General features: G+C 36.7%; 2 protein-coding genes across 2 annotated transcripts in view; one reads left to right on the plus strand and one right to left on the minus strand.

The window, feature by feature from the left end:
• Window positions 1–10,897, plus strand: part of LOC126253312 (betaine--homocysteine S-methyltransferase 1-like) — a 57,364-nt gene extending 46,467 nt beyond the window's left edge. The window contains exons 5-9 of the mRNA XM_049954546.1: window positions 2,836–2,995; window positions 3,073–3,243; window positions 3,348–3,462; window positions 8,376–8,489; window positions 10,497–10,897. Coding sequence (XP_049810503.1) covers window positions 2,836–2,995; window positions 3,073–3,243; window positions 3,348–3,462; window positions 8,376–8,489; window positions 10,497–10,668 — 732 coding nt within the window. The 3' untranslated portion in view covers window positions 10,669–10,897. The remainder of the gene's footprint in view (window positions 1–2,835; window positions 2,996–3,072; window positions 3,244–3,347; window positions 3,463–8,375; window positions 8,490–10,496) is intronic.
• Window positions 10,898–11,061: 164 nt separating this feature from the next.
• Window positions 11,062–17,493, minus strand: part of LOC126252262 (26S proteasome non-ATPase regulatory subunit 2-like) — a 201,206-nt gene continuing 194,774 nt past the window's right edge. The window contains exons 17-18 of the mRNA XM_049953134.1: window positions 14,917–15,035; window positions 11,062–11,302 (exon numbers count right to left, since the gene is read on the minus strand). Of these exons, the coding sequence (XP_049809091.1) occupies window positions 11,114–11,302; window positions 14,917–15,035 (308 nt within the window). The 3' untranslated portion in view covers window positions 11,062–11,113. The remainder of the gene's footprint in view (window positions 11,303–14,916; window positions 15,036–17,493) is intronic.

Raw genomic sequence — 17,493 nt, forward strand, 5'->3', positions numbered from 1 at the left:
AGACCTAGGGTTAAGCAGTTTTTAACCCCAAATTGGTAGTAATAGAACAACTGCTTGTAAGGTTCACATTATTGCCTGTTAGTTAAACCATGAGCAGCAAGCTGTCGGCTCAGCAGTAGTTGGATGAGCCTTCAAGTTAATGACAGTTCTCTTCAGTCTGCTATACAAAATGAATGAATGAATATGTGTGTGTGTGTGTGTGTGTGTGTGTGTGTGTGTGTGTGTGTCATTGTGAGACAACTTGAAGCAGCACGAGGAATCTCGCCATGTTATCAAATGGCACAGCGCACAGTGACAGCTGGATGTCAGTGCCAGTGGCAGAGAACATGTGCTGCCTGCCTAACTGATATGAACAAATTCTGTGTTCACTTTTAAGTGGCAGCTTGCCAATGTGCTACACTGGTAGGCTGGTGGATTTTTATTTTGGCTAGAGGTCTATCTCCAATTTAGAGAAAATGGAAGCTGTGTTGTGCATGTGCTTCCATTCACATTTGCTACATACAGCGAAAGTTAATTATTCATAAAGTCTGTCAAATTTTATATATATTTAAAGGTGTCAGAGTATTATGAAAAGAATAGCTGCTGCTCGCCATATAGTAGAGATACTGAATCACAGATAGGCAAATAAGCTTAATAAGCTTCAGGCAACAAGGCCTTCATTGGAAATCACACACACACACACACACACACACACACACACACACACACACACACACACACACACAGTCTCTGGCTGCTGAGACAATACTGCAAGCAGAAGCACATGATGGCAGATGCAGCTTGGTGGTGGGGATGAGATGAAGGCTGGGACAGGGACGGGGATGGGGATGGGGATGGGGAGAGGGAGGGTGTGGGTGGGGGACAGTAAAGTGCTGCTTGTCGGAGCACACAGGGATGACATGGAGAGAAGGTAGGGCAGCTAGGTGCAATTGGGAAGTTAGATGAAGGCTGAAGAGTGGGAGTGGGCGGGAGTGTGGGAAGGGGAAAAGGAGAGAAGTGTGTGGGTACTGGAAAAGGAGAGAAGTGGACTGTGGGTGTGTTGGTGGAATGGAGGGCTGTGTAGTGCTGGAATGGGAACAGGGATGGGGCTAGATGGGTAAGGACAAAGATTAACAAAGATTGATGACAAGAGGGTTACGAGGATATATTGCAGGGAGAGTTCCTACCTGCGCAATTCGGAAAAGCTGGTGTTTGTGGGAAGGATCTATATGGCACAGGCTGTGAAGCAGTCATTGAAATGAAATGAAGGATTTAATGTTTGGCAGCGTGCTCAGCAATGGGGTTGTCCACTTGTCAACAGTTTGTTGGTGGCCATTTGTGCGGACTGACAGCTTGTTGGTTGTCATGCTCATGTAGAAGGTTGCACATTGGTTAAAACTTAGCTTATAGATCACATGACTGATTTCACAGATAGCCCTGGCTTTGATGGGATAGGTGATGCTTGTGGCTGAACTAGAGTAGGTTGTGGTGGGAGGATCTATGGGGCAAGTTTGCTTCTAGGTCTTTCACTGGTATGAGCCATGAGGCAAGGGTTTGGGAGCAGGGTTGTGTAGTGATGGACGATGATATTGTGTAGAGTCAGTGGGCGGTGGAATACCACTGTGAGAGGGGTGGGAAGGATTCCTCATTCCTCATTTTTGAGCAATGTCCTACTCACTATCCTTCCCATCCCTCCCACAGTAGCATTCCGATTATACTTTCTGTAATAATGGTGGCAGTCTCCCTCCAGGCATAGGTCAGAATGGTCTGTTGTCCCTTATGCCCACACAATTCTCTTCCTCTGATGTCATGGAAGCACCTTATTGGCTCCCTACCAGTAGCCAGCCTTGTGTGTTTTATTTTAAGACTTTCTTTTGGCCTGGGATTGATTCAAATATTTTGTTAAAATTGACTTACTCTAAGACAAATCACACTTCTTTCCAGTTAGATTTAAGACACACAGAATAAAATTATTTCTTCACATTTAAATTTCAAATTAATGTTTTCGAGGGGCACATTTCAACCAGTAAAATTCATTCACATCCTCTCAATTGTAGCATGATTTCCATGACCATATATGGGCCTGAAAACACATTCCCCTTGCCTTAGATTATAATTCATGAGCCGTGGAAACATTACAACTTAGTATGGAAGGAATGACATTTGCTGGTGGGTAATGTTGCAGGATTTGTGAGATGTACTGGCATTTTAATGGACACAAAAAAATGTGTATAATGGAATAGCAAATTTGGTGAATATTGGCATCTAAAACATGTAGATGTCAAATTTCTAAGATGGGTAATATTCTGTTGTAGCCATAGATCATTAGTACTAGGAAGTCTGGGCTCTGGGAACAGATACAGAGAAGACAGTATTGCTGTAGTTTACATATCAAGCCCTCAGTCTCCAATACCATTTGTTTCAGTACTGAATAGCTGTGGAAGGAATGCATTCACTACTAAAGCATACTTACAGTCTAGTGTTTCCCATAATAATTAACTTTATCAATGTATCACAGACTCAAGAATGGAAATCATACTCATAGTCACTACATATGTAACAATGGATATGAGATTGTGTGTCAATGAGATTGTACATCAATGTATAAAAGGCTATTTTAAATTACTGAACTTGTTATAGCCAAAAGTTTCTCTGCATTACATTCGGCCCTCCTTAACATCTTGTTATTTATCTGTTAAGACTTGCGTATCTTTCATTAAATGAAAACGATAGCAACCAGTAATGTTGTAAGACTCTTTACAAGTTACTATTGCTGTTAAAACAAACAGCTTTCTTTTTGTCTGATATAAAATTAGAATCTATAACATATGCATTAACCTTGAAAATTTTCAACAGTATTTTGAACATGTAGAAGAAATGGAGTGGGCTATTGAAGTTTGCAAAGCATCTGGCAAAGCAGTAGCAGCCACAATGTGCATTGGTCCACTTGGAGACTTACACAATATTCCAGCAGGAGAATGTGCAGTGAGAATGGCAAAAGCAGGAGCTGATATTGGTAATGAAACATCATTGAATTTTTATTCTTATTCTTCCTTCTGCAGAATTTTTTTATAGCCACTATTTTCGTTGCAGTTGGTGTAAACTGTCATTTTGATCCATTTGTTGTGCTGGACACTGTAAAGCTCATGAAGGAAGCTCTTGACAAAGAAGGAATCAAAGTTCACCTTATGAGCCAACCACTAGCTTATCACACTCCAGACGCTGGTCGCCAAGGCTTTATTGATCTGCCAGAATTTCCATTTGGTAGGCAGTAAATAATGGCAAAGTTTTCAAATATGTTTATCTTGTGAAAATGTTGTGTTTAATTTCAGCTATGTCACTAAATAACGTAATTTCTTATTTTATAGCTCTAGAACCTAGAGTTGTTACTCGCTGGGACATTCATCGCTATGCTCGAGAAGCATACAATCTTGGCATACGCTACATTGGAGGCTGCTGTGGCTTTGAACCATACCACATAAGGTAAGCTGTTTTGCTCTCTCCTTAGTGGTGAACAAACAGGTGCATTTTTCCACCATGGTTTCAGTGTCTATGAAGTATTCTTACATTTGGTTTGTTGACATATCTCGACAATTAAGAATGTCATCTGCATAAAGTACATATTTACACAGAATGTTTATTGTGCAGATTATTTATAAATATTATAAACAGGAGTGGTGTTAGCACTGGCTTTTGGGAACACTTTTTAAAGAACAGCGAATTTTCATTGCTTTCATTGCTCATTTGTTTCCTATTACTGAGGTAGGAATTGTTGAAGAGACTTAAGACTTCAGTCCAAGATGCCAAAGCACTACAGTTTATCCAGCAATATTTTATGGTTTAATTAATTAAATGTCTTGATTGTATCAACTAGCGTGGCTTCAGCACATAGGTTTGTTTCATAAGAGATCTATGCAAAAGAAATAACATTTTAAACAGGTTTGACTGTGGACAGTTAGCAATACGTAACCATATGAGATTGTCAAGACGATACTATTTGTCAAATGCAGACCTATTTGCTGGTGTATAAACATTAAATTAGTTTGGGAAATATAGGTACCAAGAGAAACTGGCCAATAATTCTTAGTACAATATTTGTCACAACTTCCATGGAGATAACAGCCATTGTCTTTCTTAGACATACTAGACAGTACTGCCAACAGAGAGCCAATTTATTAATGTGCATAGAGGGTGTCATGTATTATTAACTCCTCTATCTCTTTAATTACAAAGTTTGATGGGACACATGCGTCTTAAGACTCGGAGCAGTTCAGTTTTACCATTGATTTAATATCGTCTTGTACTTCTACTTATTGCCGAGTACACAGTGTCATTGTATGCAGGTTTTTGTAGAAAGGGATAAGCACAAGCAGTATTACGTTTGGACTCAGGGGTGTGTGTGTGTGTGTGTGTGTGTGTGTGTGTGTGTGTGTGTGTTTTATTGTTTGTTTGTTGAAGGCCTTAACAGCTGAAAGCTATAATTGTGAGGGTCTTTTTGTTGTGTCTGTGCGACTCGGCATCTCTGCTATATGGGGAGTAGCAATTTTCCTTCTCATAATATTGTTTCATTCCATCCTTGATTTTTCAAAGTAACATTAGATTTATTATGGGAGTTTTCAATGAAATTGTTGCCTTAATATAATTTCTGATACGTACTGTCTTTTATACATAATTTAGGCTACTATACCACTTATAAACTTGTGACGCAGTATAAATAACCATCCTAGATTCTGTAAATGAGGTGTGAACTACTTATGACTTTTTTGCATGTCTCCTTACTTTTGTTTTATTATGTTTTATAACAATTGGGTAGAAGCTGTCAAGATTTGTGTGTGTTGACAAATTTCCCAAAGGAATTAAAGATTTTGCCAGCATATGTATTATTCCAGTTCGGCCTCTCTATTTTATCTCAGAAGCTGTCAAGTCTTTATCATTTAGTATCCTAATGAAGGCCTTACTGAATTTAAAAATCTTCTTCTGGATCTTAAATTGTAAGTTTTACCCATACTTCTTTGCATTGTGACAATAAATGGTAAGTAATCATAGTTTTAATTTTATTCACACAGATCAATTTTATTCACACATGTAAGACGCCTTGTAGGATTGGAATAAATGATGCAGAAGAGCTTATAGCTGACATCAAAGTTTAAATCAACATATAGTATTTGGCATTATTCTGCACAGAGAAATAGATTTTCTAAGAACCTCATAAATTGTTCAGTATCACTACCAGGAGACTACAGAGATACAAAAACAGGCAGAATACAGTGCTGCCGTCAGCAATGCCTATAAAAGACAAGAAGTATCTGGTGCAGTAGTTAGATTGGTTACTACTGCTACAATGGCATATTATCAAGATTTGAGTGAGTTTGACCGTAGAGTTACAATCAGCACATGAGCGATGGGACACAGCATCTCGGACATAGTGATGAAATAGGGATTCCCTGTATGACCATTTCATGAGTGTACCATGAATATCAGGACTCTGGTAAAACATCAAATCTCCAACATCACTGTGGCTGGAAAAAGATTCTGGAAGAATAGGACTAATGATGACTGAATAGAATCTTTCAATGTGACATAAGTGTAGTCCTTGTGCAAACTGCTGCAGATTTCAATGCTGGTTCCTCAACAAGTGTCAGCGTGCGAACCATTCAATGAAACATCATCAATATGGGCTTTTGGGCTGAAGGCCCATTTGTGTACCCTCGATGACTGCATGACACAAACCTTTACACCTTGCCTGGTCCCATCAACACCGACATTGGTCTATAGATGACTGGAAACATATTGCCTGGTCAGACGTGTCTCATTTCAAATTTTATTGAGTCGATGGATGTGTAAGGGTATGGAGACAACCTCGTGAATAGGTTCAAGTTGGTGGAGGCTCTGTAATGCAGTGGGCATGTCCAGTTGGAGTTTATAGGTTCAAACTTCCCACTTACTAGTGTTGAACATACCCTGGAATCCATGGAATATATCACAGGTGGCTTTTCAGGTATACAATGCATCTGTTTCAGTGGTTATCTTGCCTAGTGAGTTCAGCTTCCTGGGAGAACAGTTTAATGTTGACAGGGATCCCAGACAAAATACAGAAAACAGAGAGAAGATGGCTTATTGAGCAGAACTAGTCAGTGTATGTACATCATGCACAGGGTAACCATGCAGCTGCAGTTAATGTGCAACACACTAGTCAAGTCTGGGAAACATTCCAAAGTGTGCTGTGCATAGTGTACTGTACCTGTGCACGGGATGGCTTCCACCTCATGAAGTAATGCTTTTCTTCTAGCTTTACTGTTTCTTTAGAACCCTGTCTTGAATTATGTTGACTTTAAACACACATTCACCAGAGCCACTCATATCCTGATAGAAAGAAGAATCGTCATGCATTGTAAAAAATTATCTTCATAAACATGAGTAGTGCATGTAAGTGCAATTTACTGTAAATTTTACCACCATAAGTGGCCAACCTCTTCTGGTGACACTAACTCCCCCAAGCCCTTATAGGGTCTAAATAACTTTTAAGAAGAAAGAATTTGACACATAGGCTGAAAGACACATTACATGTATGACTGTTCACCTGACAACCTTAAAATGTAAGAATCCTGCTTCTAGCTCAAAACAGGCAAACAGAAAAATGAATGTCACCTGGAATGGCAGCAACCTGGAACACACAAAGCAACATATCTGGATGTCATGCTCGACACATCACTGACATTCAAATATCACTGCGAGAAGACTCACCAAAAGATTGTCACTATAAACAGCTTGTGAAAAAAAGTGAATAGTAAATGGACAGGGAAACCAATTATATTAAGAACATCTACCCAAGCACTCTACTTTTCTAGGAGGACTATGCATGCCCCGTATGGTCCAGATCTGCTGACGCCAAAAAAGTCTGTATGTGCCTAAATGACATATGCAGGCTAACAGAATGCATGAAATCCACCCCACTTTGGAAACTACACCGTGCGTTCAGATTCTAAGATCATAAATCCCGAAGTACTTTACACAAGCATACACAAAAATTTAAACAGATTCTTAACGAGTGGCACCCTGTACATGGTACTTTATGCAGAGCTGGGAGACTTAAATCCCACAAGATTCCTTAGTGATCAGTTACATCAGCCCCTGAAGGACCACTATGCCTCCCAGGAGATGTAAAATGACAATGCATCAATCTGGAAGATGTGGAGAACACTGAATTGCATCAGAATGGATGTAACATCAATCAAAACAAATCTAACTAAACGGGCTCTTAAAGGTGAAGCAGACAATAAATGCAAATGTAATGAAGCCCAGGCAATGGAACATATTTTACAATGGCCCAACTACACCACTAGAGGTACTGTTGATGACATTCGGCTTGACAAGAAAGCATTGAATATGGCCTAATATTGGGCTGAAAAACGTGAGAAATTTCCTGGACACAAGAACGTAAGCACAACCCCATTCTAGTAAATGCAGCGAATTTTACAATGTGAAATATATAGGTAAGCAGCCAAAGTTTCCCCTGTAATGGGAAGAATACAGTCCAGACAAACATTCTAATCCAAACTCAAACTACTGGTCTCCCTCCATTAGCTGTAGCAATCTGTAATCAGAATCTAGAATCAACTTGTAGTATGAAACTCTTGCTCTGCAGACTCCATGTAAGCAAGCTTGCTAATATTTGCAGTGAAGTTAACTATCACAGTATTACAGCAATGGTATCATCTTCTAGTAGAAGAGCTATACTACACTGTACTAAAATTGCTAGCGTACCCTCCATTGATGTTATTAACTGACACTCCTTTCATAGCAATAGTCTATTAGTTAGACAGCAATGAGCAATAGACCACAGGTGTTACCACTAAAATTGCAAACAAGATGTCATTATTTGCAGATGGTTTGAAGTCAGTAAAGATGTAAATCATGATTTCAGGTGGTCCAGCTGGACTGACTGTCATTCTCACACACAGTACTTTGACAACTGACTTAGTAGTTTCCATAAACTGCTGTGAGCAATAGTCTCATGTGTTTTCACAGCCTGGACTCGACCAATTGTGTTATATTTGTTTCGTCCTTATTTACATCTGACACCTGTAGACAAATACTGCACAGGACCTTTGCAGTTTGTTACATAGAATAGTAACATAATACACATTCTCCAGAGATTGGTAGCTCATTTTCAATTATACTGAATGAATCACCTCTTTACTCTCTCCTTGCCTACAGTGAAATAAGTCCTTTTTATTTGTATGACGTACATCTGGGTTTAACACAGCAGAAATTTGACACTGTTCAAGCCACAGTTAGGGAAAATGATCTGTTGACTCTTTAATGTTTGTTTATATGGATAAATGCACAAAACAGTTACATTCAGATGGCGTTAAATATACATTTTTCATTTACAGGGCAATTTCAGAAGAACTTATTGAGGAGCGTGGTAAACAGTCAAAGGCCACTGAAAAACATGATTTATGGGGTGGTGGTTTGATGATGCACACAAAGCCATGGGTTAGAGCCAGGTAAGGTAATTCTACAATTTTGAATTCAGGAGTTTTCATTTGACAGTAGATTCAAATTGTTTTTATATTTTTTACACACAAATTATGTTCAACAGAATATTTGATATGAAACTGAAACTTAACCACACAACACTTTCTATACAATTATAAAAACTGTACAAGCCTACTGCTTGCAGAAAGTTGACATAGTTATCAAGAATTCTCCAAGACTGTCAGAGGTGTAAGATATGTGAATTACTGTATTTCATTAAACTAGTGACCCTCTAATATTGGTAAATTTGCTGGTTTACATAAACTAATTCAAAAGCATTGTAGACTGAGTTAATTTGAGTGTTAAGCCTTAAGTGACAATGCATACTTTTTACTTTTTCACAGTTTCTATTCACCAACACTTGTCACATCTGAAAATTTTAAGACACAGAAAAATTTTAATAGGCACCTGGATATCAGTGTACTGCACGTCTTCATGTCACACATGCTGCTGTAATATTTTTCCAGTTTCCCTTCCACAGTTCACAACAAATGGAAATAGTTTACAGGTTCCCAACTGAACCTGTCTCACAATTTGGCATTCTTATATCATCACTGATTCAAACACCCAAAAGTTTTCATCCCTGTGACTCTTTGATGCCCTATCATCTAGCTGCCTCCTCTTGTTTGTGATCAGCATGTTCCTTTTCTCACTATTCTCTCTGGAGAGCCTCAGTTTTTACCTTGTCAGACAACTTAATTTTCAGTATCCATATGTAGCACTACATTTCACTTTCTCTTTTTGGTTGCCCCCACAGTTCATGATTCACTTTCATACAGTTCTGTGTTTCAAACACAGATTATTAGAAACATTTTCGTCCAATGTAGGATGATGTTTCCATACTAATACACTTCCTTTGTCCAGGAATGCCTTTCTGGCTATCCTAGTCTGTTTATATGTCCTTGCTCAGTTCACCATGTGGTACTTTACTTTCAAGGCAGAATTTCTTCACTTGGTCTGCTCTGTGACTCAAATGTTGAAGTTTTTCATTAACCTCATTTCTGCTAATCCTAAATACTTTGGTATTTCATTGGTCTCCTATCAATGTACAGTGTGTGCTCATCAGACTATGAACTCCCTCCAAAAAGTCCTGCAATAGTTCTTCACTTTCACTGAGTCTGTCACATCAGCAAATCTTACAATTGCATTTTCACCATGAATTCATCCCAAATCCAGAACATTTTATTTCAGTCATTGCTTCTTTGACATACTGGTTGAACAGTATGGACAAAAGACTGAATCCTTGTCTCACACACTTCTTAATGCAAATACTTAGTTCTTGGTCTTCATTCTTATTTATACTTCCTGATTCTTCCATGTACTGCATGGTAAAATTTTGTGGAGGTGGTATGGGACTTTGTCAGACAGAGTGACAGTAGACAGTTACTGTCATATGTGGCAACAGAATTTCAGTACTTGTTGCAACACCAACACAGTGCCTTACTGGAGTGAACAAATCTGTTCACTGAACCATAGGGAAGTGCAAACATCCTAATTATAAACTTGGTAAAGACCTATGATGAAATTTGTTAATGCTCGAAATTCACCAAAACTCTTCCTTCCTCTTCTTGAGTTAGAGCTGCACATATTAGGTATTTATCTTGAAAGGCTTCACATAATCTCTGAAAGTTGTCTATCATTACAGATGTCAGTGGCAATCCATATTTATTTTACATAAGTAATATACTTGTAATATGTCATAAGTGCAAAAAATTGCACACCAGGCACTATCTAGTGTTCCACCAAAACAACTTTCTGAGACGTACTCGTGCTATTATTGTACATTATACTCCAGTAATGTCATTAGTATGTGTATAACCTAACTATAATTTGTGCACATATCACTTCAGAATAGGCAGGGCCTTAAACTATTTATGTGCACTAAATGGTGCAGTTAGATTAAATAATTGTTATTTTCACAATACATAGAAGATCCATTAATCATGACAAAGAAATTATTTTCAATACATTTACAGAGCACAGAGGTCTTATTGGGAAAATATAAAACCTGCGTCAGGCCGCCCATACTGCCCATCCATGTCTCACCCTGATGACTGGGGCATCACAGCTGGCAATGCAGATCTCAAACAGCACAAAGAAGCCACAACTGAAGATGAAATAAAGAAGCTGGCTTCTTTCAAGAAATAATTAAATTACACAGACCAAAATGTTACGTATTGTTGGTTGCTTATTCTGAAGTACTGACTTAAGACTGATCAGTTAGAGTATAACAATTTGATGTTGTTTACCATTATATAAAGAAAAGTATGTGATCAACAGCAATTAAATCTGTTACACTGTTTCATGAAGGACAATTGTATAGCTCCTTGGTAAAAAAAATAAAAAAAATCACTTCTCTTAAAATGGAAACAAGCAATAGTGTCTTATTTACTGACCTGTCTTTGAAATCATTCTTCATGGAGACTCATTTGATGGATACATTTACTCAAATAAAAAAAAAAGAGCTATGAATTAGCCCTTTCTTGACAACTTTACACAAAATCTAAGAATTTCACTAACATAAGTATTTTAAATGTCCTATTCTACTAACATTAAGAATGTATGTGTGGCATTTATACATACTTAATTATTTTCAGTTAGTAAATTCAAAATCTGGATTTTTGCGTAATATAACAAAGCCTTCCATTACTGGTGAAAGTGGTATGTACTCTTCAGATGTCAATTCGGCACGCTCACCTACACCAAGAAGAACTGGAGTTGTGTGTGTCTGACCTCTGGTGATTGATTTTGGTGTCCCTGCTTTTCCAACAACATCCAAAGCCTAAAAAAATTGTTGAATGTATCTCATTAGATATACTTTTATGAAACAATAAAAGTTTTTTAAAAGATATTTGTTAAATACTGTGACAGGAATACATAAAACAGCAGATGATACATAAGCATACTTCAAAGATCAGAAAATATAAATAAATACAGAAGAGGCCATTCTGTTAAATGGTGGAAGATTGCGCTTAACACTAGGAATGGGATTATGTCACTAGAGTCTCAAGGAGAATAAAATTCTCAAGCAGCTCATAATATTGAACTGCGCTGTATGCAGATGGACTGACTGTGTAGGAACTACTCTCCAAGAATGTAGCTATAACATTTTCTTGCAGACTGAATTTTGTGTGGTCTCAAAAGCAGCTCTTAGGAGCACAAAACAGTCACCTGTAGAAGTAGCAGCAGTTGTGAATATAGATACGTGGCTTTAAATTGGCACATTCTTGATTGATGTGTCAAGACATCTGGCTTTTTTTGTGGTAATGTTTATTTAAGAAAATAAATAACAAATAAAAGCAATTTTGGATAATTTTCAGATAAAAATTCATTTTGTTTTCCTCTGAATAAAGCTTTATTTACTGTTCCACTGAAGAGAGTTATGACTTACCTTAGTTCAAAACTTTACTTTCAAAATCATAAGTGCTTAGTTGAAGGAAAAATATAAGTTTTTGCCTGACTGACAGATAACAAAATAAAATATATAGTACAACAGTTTATTTGGCACATAATAAAAATAATATAGTTTTCTTCTTTGAAAGATATTAAGTAATTCACTGATTTATGTCGTATTTTTTAACTTTAGTGACTGCAGAATACAGAGCTGCAGTGTGTGTGTGTGTGTGTGTGTGTGTGTGTGTGTGTGTGTGTGTGTGTGTGTGTGTGTGTGTGTGTGTGAGATATATACTCAAGACACTGGAAACAGTATGTGAAATAACCGTGGTTATGGTGGTTTGCAGATATGTATGAAAATTTTATCTTTAAACGGAAAAGTGGTACTAAGGATATTCCAAAATACTGATTCCTCTATCGCACTGGTTGCTGAATTGCGCACGTTGAAAATTTGTGGAACATTTTAGAATCCTGCACCAAAGGCAGTTAGTGTCACAGAAAGTTTACTCCATGACAAAGTTTGTTGTGAACAGTTGCAGTTTGTGAACTGTAACTTTTATAATTATATAATACTAAAACTGATTAGCACTATTCATCAACTTAGTGTGACAATCAAAGGAGTGAGGTATTAAGTCATAACAATAACTTTCTCCACCTAACCAGTCGTGTAAAGAATTCTGTTTTATTGATTTCATACCAATAAAAATCTTAGGCAAACATTCTTTGTAAGTGATTTGTCTCCTAAGCAACTTAAAGAGCAGAAATACTTAGAGACTCAAACACATCATACACATTTTAGACATAGTTAGCATAAAGATGCGGCAGAGGGAGGTAAGTAAGGAACAAATAATGTAAGGCTTCGACAGAGAAAATGATCTAATGCATACCATACTTAAAATGACATAATCAAAAGGTTTTGTGCCTAATAAACATAGGTGCATTTTTCTAGTGGGTAGTCTTATCAGTCATACCTGCACTAACAACCTACAAAGAGGAGCTACTAGTTGCTTGATGACCTTGAAATTTGCAGGGGCCTTCAAATAGCTAAGCATGCCCACTGTTTTTCCATTTTCAACAGTAATATCTCGGGAACAAATTAAATCTTCCAGAAGATAAAGTGAAATATGTGAAATATTCTCAGGCCCACAATTACTCTTTTGTAGCCATCAGTATAGTTTACAAGTATTTAGCTTAGTAAAACTATCCCCCCACTTATGCCAAATTATACAGTTCAAAAGAAATGACCAAATTTTACTCATGTTTTTGGCATAGCAGGTCTACTAATTGCATATTTGTTGTAAATTAGATGGCTACACCTCTGTTTAACTCTGCCTATTGGCACATTCCACAAAAATCTGAGCCTAATGTTATCCTAAGACATGCTGAGTGCCATGGAATAGTCATGTCAGAACTATGCTCACATTCTAGTATGTGTTGAGAAGCACATGTAGTTCTTTAGTGCATGTACTGAGATGTGCTATCTTCTTTCCCCTCCCTGTTTAAGACAGTAATGTGCTTGGAATTAGCAGCTATTTTGTTTGCCACACAGAAAAGGATAAAGTGTCTTAGATTTGTTCCTTCAATGTCAGTTACACAAATGAGTAGTAGTGCAAAGGCCACATGAAGATGAAGTTCTAAAAAGTAAAATAATTTTCAGTGATATACAGGGTGATTCAAAAAGAATATCACAACTTTAAAAATGTGTATTTAATGAAAGAAACATAATGTAACCTTCTGTTATACATCATTACAAAGAGTATTTAAAAAGGTTTTTTTTTTTCACTCAAAAACAAGTTCAGAGATGTTCAATATGGCCCCCTCCAGACACTCGAGCAATATCAACCCGATACTCCAACTCGTTCCACACACTCTGTAGCATATCGTGCGTAACAGTTTGGATAGCTGCTGTTATTTCTCGTTTCAAATCATCAATGGTGGCTGGGAGAGGTGGCCGAAACACCATATCCTTAACATACCCCTATAAGAAAAAATCGCAGGGGGTAAGATCAGGGCTTCTTGGAGGCCAGTGATGAAGTGCTCTGTCACGGGCTGCCTGGCGGCCGATCCATCGCCTCGGGTAGTTGACGTTCAGGTTTATACCAACGTTTAATACACCACCTATCAGGAGGTTTAACACCATACTTCGTTCGAAATTCACGCTGAACAACTGTCGTCGATTCACTTCTGCCATACTCAATAACACAAAAAGCTTTCTGTTGAGCGGTCACCATCTTAGCATCAACTGATGCTGACGCCTAGTCAACAGCGCCTCAAGCGAACAAATGTACAACTAAATGAAACTTTATAGCTCCCTTAATTCGCCGACAGATAGTGCTTAGCTCTGCCTTTTGTCGTTGCAGAGTTTTAAATTCCTAAAGTTGTGGTATTCTATTTGAATCACCCTGTATAATCAGCACTACGAACATGAGTGTTCAGGTAACTGGTCTTTAGAAAACATATTTACTCATAAAAGCAGTTCATTAAACCTACTGGTTCGTATTTGCTGTTAAAAGTTCAAAAAGAAAACTAGAAAACTTAGTTCTGGAAGAAAAAAATATTCAAAACTTAAGAGCCTGTACAGCTAGGTTGTAAAAATACCCATGTTTGTCTAGAGTTATAGGTCCTCATTTTAGCCACAAATAATATTTATAAAGGCTAAAAGAGGCAGGTCTGGTTTCATGTTCACTAAACTGTACATTTTCATTAATTTCTACACATCATCACTGTTTACAGGAATATATAAAATTGAAGGTGCATTGAAGAATCTATGCATAATTACAGGAAACCTGAAACAATCTGATTCAGAACTGTGGTATGGTAAAGTACCTCCACTCTGACTCATTTAATAAAACAATAAACACTATATAAAAACAAATTAATGAGAAATTTTTGAATTTCATATCAAATTACTTACCTATAATATTTTGAAAAGTGCTAAGTAACTGCAAAACTTAAGTGTTCAAAATCATAAAAATATTTTTGTATCTGTGTATGTGCCCTCACCTGTCCCACTCTAACAAATACATTCACAGGTTCCAAGTTTTCATCCAAAGTAATAAGCCAGCGTGGATGCATAGCAGCTACCAAGCAATACAAAAGGTAATGTGATTTGCCCAGTATAACTGCAACAAAATAAATCTGTTAGTACCAGAACAGAAATACCTGGGTTCTTTAAAAAGTGTTTAAAGTTTGAAAATACTAAAAGTATCTTAAGTTGACAATACAGTATTGTGATCTTCAGCAATTAACAAAAAGTACAAATCTGAGGCTGATAGAAATGAATTAGATTTGCAAACTGAAACACTTACATGAAATAAAAAAGTCAAAAAATTTTATGTAAGTAATGTTAAATGTGATGGAAGAGTCAATAAGCAAAACACTTCCTGTGAATTAATAGTTATTAATGCATACTGGATTTTTTTCTTAAGATAGATATCTACTATCCGTTTTATTTACTGTTACCTGTAAGAATTAGTAATTAGATGGCCACAACATGAAGATAGATTTATGCCAATGTAACATCTAAATTGTTTCTTATAATGACAGACAATATCGTACAGCACAGTTTCAAAGCATGAGCAGACACATTCAGATTTATTACAGTATTTATTTCAGACAGTACAATTTAATGATGTAGCTGATAGAAGAATCCAAAACTTAACTTTGGAATGTGTGAAACCAATTATACCTTTCATCCCAGATCATACAGCATGCTAAATGGCATTACTGCCATATTATGTTTAAAAGGCCAAGGAAAAAAACTGAGACTGTGAAAAATTATAATTTATACCAAAAAAATGTACTTCTTTCTGTATCCTACTTTGGTGTACATAAACGATTTGCCAAACCATCTGACAGTTGCAGAAATTGTTATGTTTGCTGATGATACTAGCATTTTTATAAAAGGATACACTGAAGATACTCTACAGCAGTGTGTCTCTAGGACAATAAATGAGACAGGTAAATGGTTTAGTGATAATGCTTTGATCATAAATAAGGATAAAACAGCATTGATGAATTTCAGTAATATTAAAAGTAAAGCTGGAAGAAGAGTAAAAGCTGAGTTAGGTAACTATGTTAATGCACAAACTCCAAACACAAAATTTCTATGTATATGGGTGGATGAGCACTTGAGATGGGAAAAGCATCTAGAAGTTTTGAGAAAAAATTAAGTAAATGCTGCTATGTGCTAAGAACGCTTCGGGAATGTTGCAACACTGAATCATTGCTATGTGCCTGTTATGCTTACATGAACAGATTGCTTAGATATGGTGTGATCTTCTGGGGAAATACAGGTATGGCAAAACAAGCTTTCAAAATTCAAAAAAGGGCTATTAGAATAATGAAAGGGGTTCCCTGCAGTGTGTCATGCAGGGAAATTAAAAGAATTTAAAATAATGACTCTTCCTAGCTTACACATCTATGAATGTGTATGCTTTCTGAAAACTCACCTGGAATTTTCAACATTAAATAATCAGGTTCATAACCATGAAATAAAGAACAGGGATGATTTTCACAGACACCCACAAAGGAGCATTCTACCAAAAAAGTGTAAACTACCAGTCCAAAATACTTTTTAGTGCATTGCCTTCTACAATAAATAAAATTAAAGAATTTCATAAATTCAAGGTAGATCTTAAACAATTTTTCCTAACACACAGTTTTTAAAACATTGAAGAATATCTGAATCTGGAAAAGTAACATTATTTTGTATATACTGATGTAAAATATTTGTATTCATTATCCAAGTTTTTGAAACAAATATAAGAAACTATATTGTAATTGACTACATCCATACAATGTATATTGTTAATGGATGAAGAAAGAGATTGAATTGAACTGAATTGAAAGACAGTGCATTTCACCTAACAAGGAAGGGTTACCAACTTGAGGTCACATTTTAAGGAGGAAAAAGTGCACCTGGAAGATATTAGCCCCAAAAATTGATTGTGAGCTAAAATTTGAGCAATAATTCCAATAGCATGCAGGTATGATCGTCTGACAGTACAGCTTTTAAACTTTTGCATGCAAAGGTTGTTTGTCACTAACTCCAACCCACTGCAGCCGCCTAATGCCCAAGTGCAAAGTGTTGTTCAGTGGAGTGACAACTAGAGCCCTATTTGTGGGATGTTAAAGATGAGGAAAGAGGAGTGGGAGGTGGGCACACCTTACCAACATTTTTGAAATATTTTTTGAGAACTGGGGTAAAACAGTAATTAATAGGAGAGTACATAATATGTTAATCTCATGCACATACAGTACATCTTCAATATTATTTTAACAATATTTTTGTATTGATATTCTGCAGCTATATACACGCTTCAAAATCAAAATGAAGAATTATTATCAAACGAAGTTAATGATTTTTTTATTTCAATTGAATTACATAGATCATGTCGAAGAATAGCACAACTCCTACGTATGTTCTTAACTGAACAGTGACAGCACTAAGAAAGAAAGAAAATAATGTACAACAACATAGTTAGTAATTAAAAAGAACTATGCTATTGCCTTAAAGACACAATAACTAGTTTCATTTATTTAGATTGCTTTTCTGAATCAACAAAAAAATGTTCAAAG

The sequence above is a fragment of the Schistocerca nitens genome, chromosome 4, assembly GCF_023898315.1.
Source record: "Schistocerca nitens isolate TAMUIC-IGC-003100 chromosome 4, iqSchNite1.1, whole genome shotgun sequence".
Lineage (NCBI taxonomy): Eukaryota > Metazoa > Arthropoda > Insecta > Orthoptera > Acrididae > Schistocerca > Schistocerca nitens.